The sequence below is a fragment of the Lichenostomus cassidix genome, chromosome 9 (assembly GCF_008360975.1).
Source record: "Lichenostomus cassidix isolate B80296 chromosome 9, HeHo_3.0, whole genome shotgun sequence".
Classification (NCBI taxonomy): Eukaryota; Metazoa; Chordata; class Aves; order Passeriformes; family Meliphagidae; genus Lichenostomus; species Lichenostomus cassidix.
Genome location: NC_139490.1, coordinates 822,678 through 840,370, shown reverse-complemented (window position 1 = coordinate 840,370; position 17,693 = coordinate 822,678). Strand labels below are relative to the sequence as shown.

The 17,693-nt window shown below is 44.3% G+C and overlaps 1 protein-coding gene across 3 annotated transcripts in view; it reads right to left on the bottom strand.

Moving 5' to 3' along the window:
• MME (membrane metalloendopeptidase) overlaps positions 1-16,816 on the bottom strand; it is a 30,161-nt gene extending 13,345 nt beyond the window's left edge. The window contains exons 1-10 of one of the 3 annotated variants that reach the window (XM_085068881.1): positions 16,308-16,816; positions 13,127-13,296; positions 11,973-12,008; positions 8,296-8,457; positions 7,380-7,460; positions 6,612-6,707; positions 6,392-6,510; positions 5,630-5,695; positions 2,866-3,000; positions 1,408-1,509 (exon numbers count right to left, since the gene is read on the bottom strand). In XM_085068881.1, coding sequence (XP_084925007.1) covers positions 1,408-1,509; positions 2,866-3,000; positions 5,630-5,695; positions 6,392-6,510; positions 6,612-6,707; positions 7,380-7,460; positions 8,296-8,457; positions 11,973-12,008; positions 13,127-13,286 — 957 coding nt within the window. In that variant the 5' untranslated portion in view covers positions 13,287-13,296; positions 16,308-16,816. Of the gene's footprint in view, positions 1-1,407; positions 1,510-2,865; positions 3,001-5,629; positions 5,696-6,391; positions 6,511-6,611; positions 6,708-7,379; positions 7,461-8,295; positions 8,458-11,972; positions 12,009-13,126; positions 13,297-13,490; positions 13,649-16,307 lie in introns of those variants that run through there. The other 2 variants (XM_085068883.1, XM_085068880.1) reach the window with 2 other exon arrangements.
• Positions 16,817-17,693: the final 877 nt, after the last annotated feature.

The window sequence follows — 17,693 nt, the reverse complement described above, 5'->3', positions numbered from 1 at the left end:
TCCTGTTAACATAGTGGGGTATTTGGCAGAAAGGGACAATAAATCGTTTTGATTTCAAACCAACACAATTTTTTGTTAATTTTTAAATTTTTTGTTCTGCCTGTTACTTTGAAAAGTGTTGGTGATTTTTCCCAGTCTGTCTTTGGAAAGGTTTGTTGGAAGAGGTAAAGTCTTCCATCAGACAGAGGAATGTAGCTGAGGAGAGCAGATAAGCTTTCAGGAGAAGTCACTGCAGGTCTGAGAGACAAGCAACAAACTTAGGCTAATCTTGGGAATAATTGCTGTTCTATGCTTAGACATTACAACACTACCAACTCCCATCAAGTGACTTTTGAGCATTTTGGAATAAATTTCAATTAGTGCTGATCTGCAGCACGCCCCAGGAACTAATAATAACCAGGGCAATGCCATTCTGTGACAGGAGAAGTTGTTTTCTGACAGGATGACTGTAATGGTAACCAACTACACCTGTGGGAGATGGTGAATTATGAAACCAATTAAACCAGGCAGGAGGGAACTGTCAGAGAATTAAAGGTGAAGAATCTAAAGTCAATAGAATTGCAGTGATTATGAAAAAGTGCCAAGAATAATCGTGTTTCATAGCACCTTACTGGCTTTAGAAACTTCAGTAAAAGTAATGAGAATAAAAACTACCCATGTCTAGTACAACATAATGTTCCTGAGGAGACAGAGCTGTGTTAGCAAAGCTTGGGCTGGTTTTCAGCTGGGCTTTGGTGCCGTGAGTTAAAGGCTGCTCTGCACAAACAGCATGTGGCTCAGGGTAAAGTGTAGAGCTGACACATCCTGGGGGAGCTGCAGTGGGAGGGATGTGGAGAATTGTCCTATTTCGTGGGCCTGATGCCTGGGCTCCTTTCTGCTTGCCGTGGGAGCTATATTTACAGAGGGAATATTGGACAAACAGGGCCTTTTGTTCTGAATCTGCAGCACTGGACTAACAGAGTTGGGCTGAGTAGTCCACTACAACACCCCTGAACTAGTTGGTGGCTATGGGCTTGACTTTTGTCCTGGGCCCTGAGCTCATCAGGCTAAGTAATAGAATCACACAATTGGGATTGGAAGGGACCCTAAAGATCATCTAGTTCCAACCCTCTGCCATAGGCAGAGACACCTTCCACAGGATATTTTTTTTTCTTTTGTCTTTTTCCATCTCTTTATGTTGAGGCAGATGGGAAGATGTGCCTTCAGGTTAGGAGAAGCAGTGGGTACAGAACGTACGTACAGTTCAGTGTCATCAGAAGTGTAGGTAAGACTGTGTGCATCAGGGATACTATTCAATTGCAAATATGTCATGTCTTTAACAGAAAAAATTTCAGGCTTCATCGTTTAATCCCATCAGTGATAAATTAAAGGTTGAAATATCAGTGATCAGTATTATTGATCACTCACCTTATGATTGATTTCCAGTGAGAAGTTGTTTTGGAGTTGTGCCAAGGTCATTTTATTGTACAGCAAAAGTGGATCATTTCTGTCTTCAGATTTGGTTGTTGCCTGTCAGAGTTAATCAGGAGAATATTACTAAGTACATTGGGTCAGTTCCCAGGAATTTCAGTTCTGCTCAGGATGCATGTGCTGCCCTATCCATTCTTTGTGACCTGCTGTGCTGCTGGGGAGGCACAGCCCACAGCTCACACAGCTCTGTGCTGCTCTGGGCACTGGGGGTTTGCACCGCTGCGTTAAGCATCTGCATCCACAATAGCAGATGTTATCCTTTTAAAGTGCTTCGAAAAATCAGTTATGCCAAGCCTCCTTTTATCTCTATCCTTCTCTTCTGCTTCCTCTTTCCTATTCCATTGTGCATTCAGTGGGTTTTTTCTGTGTTTTTTAACAAATTCCCAAGAGCACAATGCCAGCTCTCTTCAGTCACATTCAGGCTGATACTGAGTTTTGGATGAGAGGTTCAAATCCCAGGCAGTGGCAGCTTCCCCAGCACCAGCTGGACACCACCAGCAGCAACTGCTGCAGGGTCATTGCAGGTGTGGGGTCCTTTCATACTCCTCTTTAAAACCTTTCTTCAGTTAATTCCTTTTTTGATAATAATTGCCCATCTCTGATCCAAGCCCAGAGGTGTGTTTCTCAGGAAAAAGAAGAAAATCAGAATCAAATGGTTTTAGTTTATACAAATGGTTTTCCCAAGTACATGCCCTTACTATCAGTGTAACTTCAAAAATAGCTGAAGTTATAAAATACGTATAATCCTGTTTCACCACCATCCTCAGCTTCAGGTCCTGCTGCAATGGTTAATAATAATCAGCTGTGGTTTGCTTGTGAACGCCTTTGGTTTTGTCCATGCACATTCGAACTCTCACTATTTCTCCAAAGTCAAACTCATGATATTATTTTTCCTTTGTCCTTTTCTTTTAAAGGAGAACAGTGTTTGGTTAAAAATGCCCTTGGAACAATCAGCATTGTGGAGGAGCTTGTGCAGCACAAACATGACTTTGTGTTCACAACAGGCCAAGGGCTAGGAATCTGCTGCTCTGGGATCCAAACAGCCCACGGGAAAATAGGACAAAGGGAGGAGAGGCCCCAAAGCGTCTCCCAAAACTTACACTCTAAACCACATTACACAAAACCCAAGTCTGTCTCTCTCTGCTCTGCAGGGCTTCTGTGAACAGATCAGGATAAAACATTTTGTTGCTTGGAAAACTTGGCATTGCTTGGCTAAAATACCTTCCCTTGCTCCACCCAGGACATGGCTGTATTACTGTCTGTTCCTTCAGGTGTAACAGGCTCCACTCATTTCTGGTCCCACAAAATAGCATCAGCAAGGATGTTAACAACTCAGTTTACAGTCAAAAGCAAAAGTAAGTTATTTAAAAGATAGTTAGAAAATGTTTTTCTTACATTGGCAATCTCTTTCTCCAGGTCCATAACTCTTCTCATTTGTTCAGAAACCATGCTCTCACTGACAGAAATATTTCTTTCTTGTAGAATTAGTTTAGCTACAGAAATCATGAAATCAACATAGGCAGAACATGCCTGCAGGAAAAAATAGGAACATTTTAAAGACAGAACTCTTCAAAGTAGAGCATATCTTGATTATCTTCAAGATTTCATCTTGGTTTTTATGAACTACAGCTCTTTATCCCTTATTTAAACAGTTCAGTTTTATCTGAAATACTGTTAGATCACAACTAGAAATTAACTTTGAACATTCCCTCATGGAGCACTGCCGTGTAATTGGAGCACTGTTCAAAGCTAAACACTCTCAATGACTGCACTGTGTTTTCATTATTTAAAATGAGACATTTGTATGTCCATATTTAAACCACCAGCCATGTTTTTTCTAGCTGACTTTAATTACAACTTCCAAAAATACTGCTTCCAAAGAGCCATGTTCCCAGGAACATAAAATGAGGGAATTGGCTTTGTGGGAAAAGCACTCCCAGAGGCAGTGAACCTCCTCCAGTACTTCTTGGAACAGTCAGAACTCATGTTGCTGTATGCAGAGTTAGGTATACTATAAACAGTATATACAAAATTTAACATAAAAGAATTCACTAAGGATAAGAATGTAAATACACCAGCAAATTCTCTCAAATGTCACACTGTCAAATATCTTAAGATGTCATTATGTTTTGTGGAACTCAGTATTACTTTAATTCCATTATTATTTGTAATTCTAATTCCTCATTGATAAGTCACACTCATTTTTCAGTCAACAGAAATGTTGTTTTCAATATTCTTTTTCAATGCAAATAAAAAAATACATACCACTGGATTAGCTATCAAATAATAAATCTGGCTCATGCAATGTAATGTACCAAAGCAGTGATTAAGCCTAGGATTAATAAGGTGTGCGTGTTATCAGCTTTATTAATAGAAGTATTTTGGTATGTTCGGCTCCTAAGGCAGGGGACACACCTCTTTAATGACTGCTCCATGTGTGCAGCCATTCCCTAATTCCCTCCTGGGCATCCCTCCCTGCCAGCAGGGCCAGGCTGTGCCCAGCTGGGGCTGTGGCACCACGGGACTGGGCAGTTCTGGGCAGGGCTGCCGACAGGGACAGGGACAGGGATGGGGACAGGGACAGGGACAGGCCTTGCAGCAGCCCAAAGGGCTGAGCTGCAAGTGCCAGCTGCAAGCAAGGGAAATCATTGCAAAAACAGAAAAGCCCATGAAATCACTGACAGCTACAAGAAGTCACAGAAGACAGTGCATACCAACTCTGTAAAAGGCATCTTGAAATTCAGTGCAGCTATTACCTCACACCAGTAAGTCAACAGAGATTTTCAGGTACCAATCAGTGAATTTTTGTCTGAAAGTGCAGCTCTTAGGTCAGGTAGCAAAGAACCAAGTCAGCTAATTTCAGCTGGACTGTGTAAATACTCAGCTTTTTCAGTGGGAACTTAGGATATTGTAATCATTCCTGTCTGAGCAGAGCCATCCTGTATCTTACAAGAGAAAAAGATTTTAAAATTATCTTATTGGCAGATTCCACTTGTAGCTCTGGGTTGGGAAGTCCTGATGGAGGCAGAGGCCTGGAAAAAGCAGGAGGCAGAGATGATGTTTGCTCTGTACAACTCCTGGAGTGGAATAACACAGCAAGAACCAGAGCCAAGAATGGGCTTTGCTGCAGAGTGGGGATGGAAGGGGAACGGCTCTTGCTTGGAAGGACACTGAGCTACTGCCTGCCAGTGATAAAGCTATTTTTCAAGGACACTTCCTCCTCTACTTTCCAGCAGTGCAGAGCTGATAGTCAGGTAGGTCAGAGGACAGGAATTGTCTCTCAGTGCTACAGTTGACGCAACACATGGAAGGAGCAGACTGTGCTATGTGAGCCAGCTCCTAAAGGCCATCTCAAATGGAACTGAGCAGGTCAGATGGCAATGATTGTCTTAATGAGCATGTGAGCTGTAATTAAATGTAATCACTATTAACTGTTGGCACATCAGCAAAATACCTACAAACCCCAAAAGGTTTGTCCACTTTCTCATTGCTTCTGCATTTAATTACACAGAAGAGATGTGGTTAATTAAAGGTCACTGTGGTAGAAGTTTCAGCTCCATGACTTCAGCACAGACACTTCACTCTCAAGGACTTAAAGCACATCCAAGATTAGCAACAGGGATATAATATCAGTGCTAACAGTTTAATGAGACCTGTAGAAGTAATGAGTAAACAAAAATTAAAGGAGCCCACACGAGGTCTCAAGTATCTGAGCCATTTCTACAGTATCACATCCTTTTCCTGCTGTGTTTGTGTTCAGCAGTTGATGAAGAGGACTGTGATCTTTTCAGGTCTTTACTGCAGCAGTGTCTCTTTGGTTCTGAATGGTTCTGTTTTTCTTTCCAAGCCTATTACTGGTAGGAGTTCACCTGCAGCATTTGCCAGTTGCTGCCAGTCAGTCATAGCTCATAAGTGGCCTCCTTTTTGCAGTGGCAGAACAGGGCTGATCCATGACCACTTGTATTCTGTCTTAATACAGCTCTGACAGTCAGGGGATAGCTCTTGATCCAGCTGTGAAGACTGGCAGAGGCTGTATAACAAAGCTAAATTGTTTCATGTTTATCTCCTTCCAAAAGGTCCTAAAAAGTCAAGCAGCTGCCTTGAAAATACAAGTTAAAACATGAGAACTGTCATCAGTGGTGTGTCAGCTCCCCCTCACCTCTTTGTATGCACCAGTGCACTCGTAGTAGTCCCGAGAAGGCAGGCCCAGCCCAGGCTGATCAATCTGTAAATGCAAATCAAAACTGAGAAGTGCTTAAGGGGAAATGGCAGAGCCTTGTACTGTTCTTTTGGCAGCTACAGGTGCTGATGCTTCACTCGGGCCAAATTATCTTCTGGCCACAGGGGCTTTACTCTCTTGCCCACCTTTAATTATTTTCATTCTTGTTATAGTTTTTGTTTTTCTTTTCAGTCTTTTTTTTTCTGTTACTGAACACTGCAAGCCGCTGGTAGCCAGTGTGAAAACAGGTGAAGTACAGATGACACAACAGCCCAGACAGCCAGGCAGCTCCTGCATCTCTGAAATTCCTGCATGTGAAGTGCTCACACATCCATTTACTCACTGACAGGAGAGATTGGCCCTTTGCTCCTCTAACTGCTGCATCCCAGCAGTCAGCAGAGGCTCTCTGCCTCCTCTGGATGTTCAAGTTTCAGAGATGACCTTTCTGTCTGTTACTCCGATCTCGCTGACAGTAACAGTGTAAGAGTGCACAGAACAAGGATGTCAGCTTGGAGAACAGACAGGGCACTGTGAAACCCGGAATTTCAATTGAAAACAACATCAATTCACAAATTCATCTACAATGTACTTGGATCAAATTCTGTTCACTGATGTTTCTCCTGGTTAACATTTATGTCTGTGCTTCCAGTCATTTGCTGCACGTTTATGATCAACAAGGCCACGGCACCCAGGCAGACTTACGTGAATGATATGTGCTGTGGAATTTTTATCGTCTGTGCCAACAAAAAAATTAATAAGGACCTTTTTTCCATATCTGGAGTTGAGTTGTGCAATAGCTGTCTCAGCTGTCCAAGCAGTACCTAAGCAAATGAAAGGTACAGTCAGTCTCTATTTTGGGTAAGCAATAAATCAAATAATTTAGATATTTTAACTAAAAGGAAATAAGCACAGGTTATCTTACCATAGGAATCATCCCAGTTAGTTGTTGCTACAGGCCACTCAGACACACTTGGCAATAAACTAATTAAAGGCCTTCCACCTCTGCTATCAATGACAGCTTTTGGAAAAAAATGAAATGAGTTACCACAACATTTTAAACGTCACAAATGTTATATATTAGAATGAGTTCAAAACAATGAAGCTAAGAATTGTTTCCCCCATCACCACAGCAGCAGTTTGCTCTGATGTATGACTGTGCTTTAACATTTAATGTAAAAATGTTCCAGTTACAAACAGCATATGCAGATCGTTGAGACCACGATGCTGAAAAACTACTGTCTTTTTTCTTTCCTCTCTGCATATAGCTTGAAATAATAGTTTTGAAAAGTATTCATTGTATTACAGAAACTAAAAAGATATGATTTAGGAAGCACTTCAAAGTTCTACTGCTCTTTGTTCTAGTGGCAGAGCCTGGTGTGCCAGGTAGCTTTCACGTCATCCCTGGTATTTTCTACAAAAGAAGTTAACTCACATTTAACTGAAAGGACTAGAGCTTATATATCTGCAGTAAACTGGTAACTGAAGAGTTACCTAAAATACCCAAGTTAGTAAAGCTGGAGGTACTATACCAATTTTACTGGCATTCTTGTTAGACTCTGTAGAATAGATACATTTTAGTTTTCACAAAGCATATCTGAAAAATTATGCACAGAATAGGATACAGGTGTAGGTGACTGAGGTGAGCTCTTTTAGTTGCTATTTAGATATCATGTATTGAGGAGACACTTACTTTCATTTATGCAGGACCTGTACAGAGTTTTTGCCTTCTGCACTGCTGGGATATCATTAGTGCTAGGGGTGTCGAGGACATCTGAAACACACACAGCAAATAATGGTCACTCCTGCTCTGTCCTGGCAGCATTCTGAGGAGTAGGGCTGGGTGAGGAGTGCTCCTTGTCCATCTCTTAACTCCACCGAGGCTCTGCCTTTCAGAAGCTGGGGGGAAAAGCTCTGGAGGTGAAATGCCTTGCAATGGCTTCGGTCTGTGTTAATGTGTGGAACATAAAGGAGTAGGTACTCTGTGGGTCACCCTTGGGGAAAGACAAATGCTCTGACTTCTCAGGGACAGGTTTTAAGCAACCAGGCTATTGTGTGAAGACACAGCTGGCAAAACCAGACAAGTGAAAAAAGGATATTTAGTCTGGAGACAGTGGATTGGAGAGTGTTACATGAGCACAAACTGGCTTCTTTGACTCTGTTATTTTCACCAAAAAAAGGCATGTGAATGATTTGACACTGTTGATGTGACAGGCTGGAAAATGGCTTGCCTGCTCTTTGGGATTTCTGATGGAACACAGATATAGGACATAGGGCTGCCACAGAGCAGCTTCCAGCATTTCAGCTGATGTTGCCACAGACAGACCTCCTCCTCCTCCTCCTTCACCTGCCTGCTGCTGTCGCTGGTACAGTTGCTCTGATCTGCAGATACCACCAAAGGCAGGTCTGCTCAGCTCTGCTCGTGTCAAACTGCAGCACAACTCCCGCAGCCTACTCCAGGCAAAGAGTTTGGGGTAGATTTCTCCCAAACCAAACACAAAAACCTGAAATATCTGGTAGTATTTTAAGCTTTGCTAGAAAACCACAGCTTCTTGGGATAACAAGTAAGGCACAGAAGAAACTTTATTTAGTCCCCAAACTCCACTGACCTTTTAAAACAACTTCTAGTTCGTCTCTCAAAATGTCAAAGTTGCTATAACGGGAGCTGGTCTCGGGGATGACGTTCCTCTTGAGCCACCCCCCACAGGCGTACTGGTAGAAGTCCTCGCAGGGCCTGGCACTGGGGTCCATGTTCTCCAGGATCCGGGCAGCTGCAGGGACACATGGCACAAAGAGTCTTTACAGAAACACACAAATACACTTGTTTTCTCTGAAGAGGGAAGTCATAAATATATTTAGTTTAGAATAGGCTCAAGCTTACTTGAGTGTTCTAGATCAAACAAAGTACTCATCAGTGAACAAGGAATTACTAGTCCTGTGCTGACCACAACTTCCATACTTTCCAGTTGCCTGTGTTTACTGGTGGTAAACTGACAGATATTCCTGCTCCTTGCGAGTGGTTGCTCACATATCTAAGTAAAATGCAGGATGTTTCATTTACCCTTCACTTGCCCCTTCTTTGTACTTAAATGTGGTGAAAAGAGAGGTTAAAAGCACAAGACACAGCAGAGGTTAAGTATCCACTGCAATTTTGGTAAAGTATGATTTAGGCTCAACTGAATCCAGTCTCTTTCAATAAAATACTGACTTGGACCATTTCAGTTTTTGTCAGGAAAATTTTTCTGTTAATGCTTTCCTGAAGCTACACTCATTTTCAGACCTGCGCCACATTTTACTCTAGAACTGATACTGCCTCTTTGCTATCCCTTTGATCCTCATAAGTGGCTTGTCCAAGACTGGCTGGTCACTGATCTGACAGGAATTCTCCAGTGAAATCCAACTCCTTGGTGACAGCTTTGTAGCCACTGTCCATAAACCTTCTGGGCTCTTTCCTATTCCTATTCCTCTTCCACCCAGACTGCTTCTAGCACTAGTATGCCAGCACAGAGTCTCTCACAGAAAGGAGAGTAATTAGGAGTCAGGCAAGAGATAGGGATACCTCTGAACTTCTCAGGATTCTGAATATTCTTCCCATTTTTCTGACATTATTTTTAGTAAATTATGAGGCTTGTGATTTCAAGTGTTCATTCCTCCACATGGGCAAGTCAAATATTTATAGTTATTTTTCCAGTACTTTCAATATTTTCCATGTCTCTTGTGGTGGTGGAAGTGAGAGGTGGAGAGACAGCCTGTAGTGTTTGTGTTGACTTGCCTACTCCCATTTTTCAGCTGGCTTAGAAGTGTTACATTCTAGGCCAAAATCTGATGGTTTTACAATGTTCTGGTGCCTGGAACATGGAAAAAGCCATGGACAGGTACATTTTCAATCTCAGACTGCTTCAGTAGCATAAAACCCACAATGGAAGTAGATACAAAGCATTGCACCTGGTGGTTTCCCTTCTGAAGTTAATGGCTTCAGGGTGACTTCTATTTGAAGGGATCAAGCCAACAGAGACTGGGAAATTCAGTCATGTTTTTAGTAAGTGTGACACTCGCTGCAGCCCAGCTGCTCTGGGACTGTGGAAGCTCTGGTTCTGGTCTCTGTCTCCTTTGCCCTCTTTCATTTAGGGGGAGTGTTTTGAATGCTGCACTTTATTCCCATCCTAACTCCACCTGTTTGCTGTGAAAGATGAAGGTTGTAATTGTCCCTAACATCTCCTGTTTTTTGGGTATCCCTCTGAGTCTCTGCCAGGCTGGGGCAGCATCTGAAGGGCAGAATTGTCCCTTGGATTCCCTTGGCATGTGTCAGTCCAGCAGCACAGACTTCCCTAGCCAGGATTAGACACCCCAGCTGGCTCATTCACAGCCCTGCCAAACAGTAACAGTAGGACAGAGTGTCTTCTGACACCAAGGAAAGAGCCCTTATCCACAGTCGTGTCACTTTGGGAAAAACCTCACAACAAAACCCAGGAGAAATCCACATCTTGCTTAAATCTGAGTAATCATTAACAGTCTAATATCAAACCAGGCTTGAACTGTGCAGCTGGGTTGCTCTGCTTGGAGTCAGCACCTGGATAATCCTCCATGCCTACTCATGTCACACAGAAGTAATCATCTCTCATAACTTTCCTGCTCCAAGGTTCAGGCCAGCCAATATTAGCTAAATAACTTTTATCAGAACTTGTAGCTTACATACTGTAAAAGTACCAGAAAGAGCTCAGTCGTGGGAACTGTGGTCTTCCATTTAGGGTTGCATGTGAAATATCTACATTAAGTATGACCATGCAGAACACTCTCCTCAAAGGTGTTATTTGCACACCTGAACTCCAAGGTAACCACTCATTATTTGGCTGATACCACAGATACATTATAATCAAGGAACTGTGATTATGTTATGAATATTTTGTTATTTTATGTCTAACCCAGGTGAATTTGTACAAATACAGGTAATATGCAGTGTACTTTTCATGCTCTGACAAACCAGTGTTTGGCTTTGTTCCTACTGTCACTTGTTTACTCAGTTCCTACCTGTCACCAAGAATGTAGAGCTTGATATCAATTCCTTGTAATGATTAATCTTATTGTAGTACTCCTGATTGTCAGCTGCTGCTTTAATAGCTTACAAACAAGTAATATAAGCTGGCATAACAACCAGTGACCTGGGGAGGATTCAGGAGCAACACAATGTGCTTACTTAGGTGAAACAGAGATCAAAATCCCCTGTTCCTTTAGGCTGTGCTGTCTGGGTTCAAGGAAGTTAGCAGAGAATGTCAGCTTATCAAAAAAATGCTCAAATGTACAAATTGCATGGTACTTCCCTGTGCTGCACTGCAGGTACTCTCACAAATCCATGGACAACAGCATCATGCAGTTACTGGTATTTTACACTGGGTATAACCAATGACTTCTCATTACATTTTTTCTTATTTTTTTAATTCATTATTTATTTCACTACATTTTTTTCCTCTGGTCATTTATTTGCAGCTCTTCTCTCAACAATCAGTTCTGTCAGTATCTTCACTTTATCCTTTCTAGTAGTTAAATGCTGTTAAAGCTTTTAATGGAAGCATAAAAGAGCAAAATTGTTCTGCCTAAATAATTTAGGCATTTCTTGCTACATTGTGCCTCATTTCTCCAAACTCTTCCTGCTTTTCCTTTTGGAAAATCACATAGTCTGTGACAGTCCTTTCTAGCAATGTGTATTTGGCTGAAAATGATCATCATCAGAGATGTTGATCAGGAAGGTTTCCCTGCCCATGGCAGGGAGTGAAATGAGATGAACTTGAAGGTCTCTTCCAACTCAAACCCTTCTGTGATTTAAAGGTAAATTAGGCAAACAAAGGAAGTGGAATTAATTGCTCTGGAGGAGAAAACAGAAAGGCCAAGAGGACTATAGGTGAGGGGAAAGGGAGGGCAGAAATAACAATCCCTTCACCTTCTCTGAGAGGATACAGAATGTGGGACTCAGCATTTCCCTGATGCATTGTAGCAGCTTTCCTGTAGAATTCAGATTGGGATGTAAACCAAGAATTCATATGCACTTGTTACTGAAGGTTGGAGTAGCTTGTCAGACTATAAAATTTGGAATCTTTTGGACATGGAGGATGACTTTGTAAGATCTGACAATATCACAGCACAAGATTTTACTTGTGTACAACTATACTAAGAAAATCAGGCTCCCATATGCCATACTTGCCTGCATTTAGATGGGAACATTCTGTGTGTGGCAGTAATTTTGTTTAAAAACACATAAATTAAGTTAAAAGGTATATATTTTCATTCTTACCTGATTTGATACAGTCTGGCGTCTTGCAAACCCCATCTAAAAGAGAATACAATCATAGTCTTAATTCTTTATTCAATGTCAATATAATAAAACCTACTGTAAATATTTTCATTGACAGTCAATTTAATTGCAGTGTACAGTAAGATAAATATGAATGGACACCTTACACTCAGTAAGGGAATATTTATAGGATCAGATTCTAAAAATATCATAATCTTCATCCCTTTAGGGTCATTCAGTGCTAGTCACTCATCATGTGGAATTTTTGTAGTCATCAGAGGAAAATGTCCTATCTATTGAAGGTGGGAAAAGTACTATTTTTAAAACAAAGAAGAAATTTAGAGAAAAATATCACAATGACTGGAGAGAATGACAAGGTCAGTTTGAATTTAGCAATACTTTACAATATCAAAAGGATTTTCAAGGAATTATGTGAAAATTCTGAGACATTCACTCTGAAGTCTTCTGAACAATATACAGGATTCAGGAACATAAAATATTTCCTTTTGAGAATTTAGAAATAAAACTTCCCCCCCCCCTCCATAATGGCATTTTTCCATCCCGTAGTTGAACTATGCTTCAATAAAAAGCTTAAACAAAACTATTAAGTACTTCAAAATTAAACAAAGCACTTAATTTCCAATATCAGGAAATATTCTAGTTTGACCCTAAATGGAAATTTCAGTTTCTCTGTATTATCTTTTCCAGAAATTATCAGGGTATTTACCCCTGAATGAAATTATTCTTAGCATTTTGCTGTGACTGCTGAAGCACAAAACCTCTCAGGATGACTATACTCATGGAGAGTCCTTGCTGCAAAAGCCTGACAAAGGAAAAAATACGATTTTCATAAATCTACAGGAACATGAAGGAAGCCCTGGAGTTTGATTTTCTTCAGCAATGTTGTGATTTGTTGGGATTTTTGCTTACTGAAGCATTAATTACAAACAGAAGTATTCGTAAGTCAGAGCAAGCAGATGGTTTGTGTTTACCACAACTCTGCATGAACAAATGAATTTACCGAGTTCCAGTTGGAAAGACACGGTTTCTGAGTTTTTCCAGCTATAAGACGTGTAGATGCAGCTTAACATTTCAGCCAAAATCCTTCCCCATTCCCTTGTATTTGTGCATGCAGCCAGTCCCTGTGTACTCACCGTCATACGTGGCGTACAGGGCGATCATGGTGATGGCCACGATGGCCAGCAGCACCACGACCACAGCCAGCCCTATTTCCAGGCCACTCCATCCCAATTTCTTCTTTGGTTTTGGAGTATTCATTTCAGTTATATCCATCTGGCTTTCCGACTTGCCCATAACCCAGCGTCTGGAACGGAAAAGGGAATATTCACTGAGCACTTACCCTGAGTCATAGGCTTCAAACCGGCTCCTCAACTGCACAGTAACAAAGGTGTTTTCTAGGTGAGTTTTCCAATTATTTGTAATAGTACTGGGCTGTCAGTCAGGAAATGAAGACTCCTGACCTCTGCCAGGCCCGCGTGCTCACAAACACACACATACCATGCACTTCGTGTCATGGATGGAGAGCACAAGAGTGGTGTTCCTGCACGTGGAGGAGCTTCCTTCACACTACACAGAAAAGGAAGGCCAGCAAACCAAAACCTATTTTTAAAACGTACCCGTGAGGTTTAATCTTGTGTGAAGGTACAGGAGTTCACAAGCAAGTAAAAAGCAAGTCTCTCTGCTTGAATAAAAATTAACTTAACCTGCCAATTACTTATCTAATGCCAAAGGTCAAAATATGCCATTGTGCTTCGCTGTCATTTCTGAAATATTATGTAAGCAGTTCTTGACTACAGCTTTACAGCTGGCTCTAAAAATAGAAAAAAAAAATCAGGCTCTGCTAGGAGGCTGTCAAATTCACACTGAAGACAGTGAGTCTTCACAGTAATTTTTAAAGAACTGCAAGCAGGCCTGTCTTTGGAGGTTAGAGCTCTGGGAAACAGGAGTCACGCAACGCCGGTGGCAGCCAGCTCACACTCACTCGTGCAACTCGAGCAGTAGGTTTGGGGATTGTCTTTCTGTTGCTCTTCAGAGGTAACTGGGCCACCTCTGCAGTGCTGCTGCTGGCAGCTCTGTGCTCTCCCCTCACCTGCTCCCGCTTATCCAGGCCAGACTCCAATCCCTACACACAGCCATGTATTTCTCAGTATTTCACAATGAAAACTCCCTCACAGCATTTCCTGGGGCTCTGTACATCCACAGGCAGTACACAGTCCTTCCAGTCAGTGGGAAAGAACATGGGAATTCCACTGGGATAAATAATGGGAACACTACATTTCCCAGACCCCTCACACAAAGGTCAACCTTCCTTACACCCTTTTCCTCCCCCCATAAGTCAGTGAGAGACCCTTCACAGGTTCTGCATCCAGTCAAGTCTAAGACTTGGAACTTCGTTATTTTAAACTAGCTTAGTTGAATTGCTGACTTGTGTTCATCCCAACTCAAACTCTCCTCAAACTGCTGCAATCTCTCAGGGCTCCAGTCTTTGCTTTTCCACTGGACCTCCGTTTTCTCCCCGATTCACATGCTTTAGTTTCCAATAATTTCTTCCTCCCTCTGATGTCCACCTCCCCTAGAATGCAGCTCCTCTGCTGCAAAAACAGGTCACTAAACAGTATGTTTATTAATAAACTAAAGATGTCAAATAACCCAGTGTTACAGACGTAAGTGAAGAGAGATTTCATTTTCCATGGGTTTACCAACACCTGTCTCAGTGACTCACTGCACATTCTCACACTATTCCTCTACATAAATGAGAGGACATTTTATTTCTGTGTGTCTCAACTGCCCTTCTGTCACTGCTCCTGGGACTTCAAGATGTAGGAGGTGACTGGCAGTGCCAGAACTGCAGCTCTTCCATGGTTCAGGAGGCTGGAATCCTGCAAGGTCTGCCCAGCCTCTGTCTTTTGTCACCTGCAGTGACCATCACAACTGCTTTCACATTCCTCATGAGCTGCTGTTTTTCTCTGAAGAACAAGATTTTTGGTCAAATGAGCCAGTGGTTTCTGATGCATAGGACTGAAATCGCACTGAGCCATGCAAAGGCATGAGAAAACTGCCCTGTACTAACTGTGAGCTAGAAGTTCATCGGTAATAAAAAAGTAAATTAATCATTATCTCCTCACTTTCAGTCATATTAAGCAGCAAAAAAAAAAAAGTTATTTATATGGAGTGAATACTACCCAGTCCCCAGAATCCTCGGAGTAGTTGGAGCCTCATTGAAGCAATGATGCTTATCTCCTGACTCTGTTGGTGTCTTTGAGCCCTGAAAAAACAGTTCGGTGGAGCAGCAGGAAACAGTGCACCTTTCATGTGCAAATATGTTCTTTGCAGTCAGTTAAGATTTCCAAGCGGGCAAATCATTCTGTTCCTGCAGGAGTTCTCCTCGTGTCTAAAGGCATCTGGCTAATTTTTACTTCTAGTTATTTAGAGAGTTGAGCCCATCTGCATTAACAACCGCCAGGTAGAAGCTGCTTTATGTGCTACTGCAAGCACAGCGAAACTGTAGGAATAATTTAAGCAGATACAAGCCTCGGTATTGTGGTTTTCTTACACTTCTCCTGATGCTTATGTGATCCCCTCTGCTCTGTCTACTGAAGCTTAGACACCACAGAGAGATGATGTCCCGCCTGATCCTGGTCTAGATGGCACAGGGAGTTAATTAATGCATTGGTTTTTGGGTTTAGAATGGGTTTGTTAAAATCGGTTTGTGGCTTACTTAGTTCCCAGCGTCGCCTCTACAGAAAATGTAGCACGTCACAGGAATAGTTCACTTTTTTTCATTAACTTGTGCAGCTTGTCCCGTGCAGGCTGGGCAGTGCCCCGGGGCATCGGCGGGCAGCCTTCGGGGGCTGCACTTCTTCCACCGCCCGAAGCCCGGAGCCCGGTGTAGTCCCGGAGCCCGGTGTAGTCCCGGAGCCCGGTGTAGTCCCGGAGCCCGGTACAGTCTCGGAGCCGGGCACAGCCCCGGAGCCGGGCACAGCTCCGCCGACCTCCGAGCGCCGCTCCGGCCCCCGGGGAGGCGCCTGGGGCCGGGCCGGGCCGCCCTGGGCGGGGAGCGCTCTCAGCTCCCGCCGCGGCCGCTGCCCGGGCCGGCTCCGCTGGGGCGTCCGCGGGCTCGGGGCGCTGCTCCCGGGATGCGAGTCCCGGCCGAGCGCGGCCCGCCGCCCCCGAGGGCGGGCTGGCCCCAGACCCAGCGTCCCGGCTTAGGTAGCACAGCTCCCGGCTGGGAGCTCCCGGCTCGGGGAACCGCGGGCGGCCCCGTCCGTCCGTCCGTCCGTCCGCCCCGCTCCCGCAGCCCCGTTCCGCACTCACCCGCTGGCGCTCGCAGGGCTCCGGCTGCGGGTCCGCCTCGCACATCCCCGAGCGGCGCCGGGCGGAGGCGGCGGAGGCGCCCCGAGCCGGCGGGTCCGCGCCCGCGGGTCCCGGGGGGAGGCGGCGCAGGCTCGGGCTCAGGCTCAGGCTCGGGCTCGGGCTCGGGCTCGGGCTCGGGCTCGGGCTCAGGCTCAGGCTCAGGCTCGGGCTGGCGTGGCTGTGCCAGGCGGCCGCCGGCGGGGCTCAGCGCCCGCGGGCAGCGGCGGGGCCGCGGGGCGCCCGCATCGCCGGGACATCAGAGCCCGGGGCGCTCCCCGCTGCCCGCCGCTCGCCGATCAAAGGAGCCCTTGTCCGCCGGCCGCCGGACGAGCAGTTCTCCGGCTGACCTGAAGGCTTCTTCCTCTTCGCGATCATAAAAACGGGATGGGGCAGGAAACAAACAAACAAGCCCCCCCGCCCCGGCGAAGCACGCCGTGCACCTCGCCAAGCCTCCCCCGGCGGCGGGGCAGCGGCGGGGGCAGGAGCTGCGGCGCGGGCCGGGCGGGGCGGAGGAGCGCCGTGTCCGATGGAGCGGCCCCTGCACCTGCCCGCCCGCGCCGGCTGCTCATCGCTCCCCGGGCGGTTCGGGAGAAGGAGGGAGAGGATGCACGGGCAAGGTTAGCGGCTGCATGTCTGCGGCTCGGTGACTGCTTCCATGCACACTCATCGCCTTTGTCAAATTAATGCAGTCACATACGCTCTGCAGGATCTTGCATCCTCATTCACCGAGTGATTTCTCCTCGGGAGGGAGATAGCTGTGACTTCTTGCACGGAGAGACAGCTCTGAGCTCTGTCAAAAGGTTTCTCAGCCAACTGAGTATAAAAAGATATTTGTTTCATTCTTACAAAGTTTCATTTTAATTAAGTTTCATTTTTACTAAGAGACTGATAAACATCAGCAGCAATATGAGTTGCCATCATTTCTCTCACTCAAACCAGACACCATTCTCCCTTCTGCTGCCTTTCTTTACAGGTTTATTACCTCTGAGGCAGACATGGCAGGAATTTCTGAAATCTTTTATTACAAGCTACACACATTAAAATGTATGCAGCTTGAGAGGGGCAACTTCCTCCGACCAAGAAAGGTGGAAACTGAATCCCCACTTCTCTATGAAACTGCTCAGTGAGTGATCCTCAGGGGAGATGCAGTGAAGAAGGGAAGATGATAACTGAGCATTAGCTGTAAAAATTAAGCGTTTTTGCAAAATGAACCTCTGAAGAACGAGGTTTTATTCACTAAAAAAGCAACAGGAGTATCAAGAATGGGCAAGAAAAAAATGTCCAGAAGTCTGGAGAACAAAAAAACCTGCATTTTCTTACAGAGAAGAGTGGGGAAAATTCTGATTA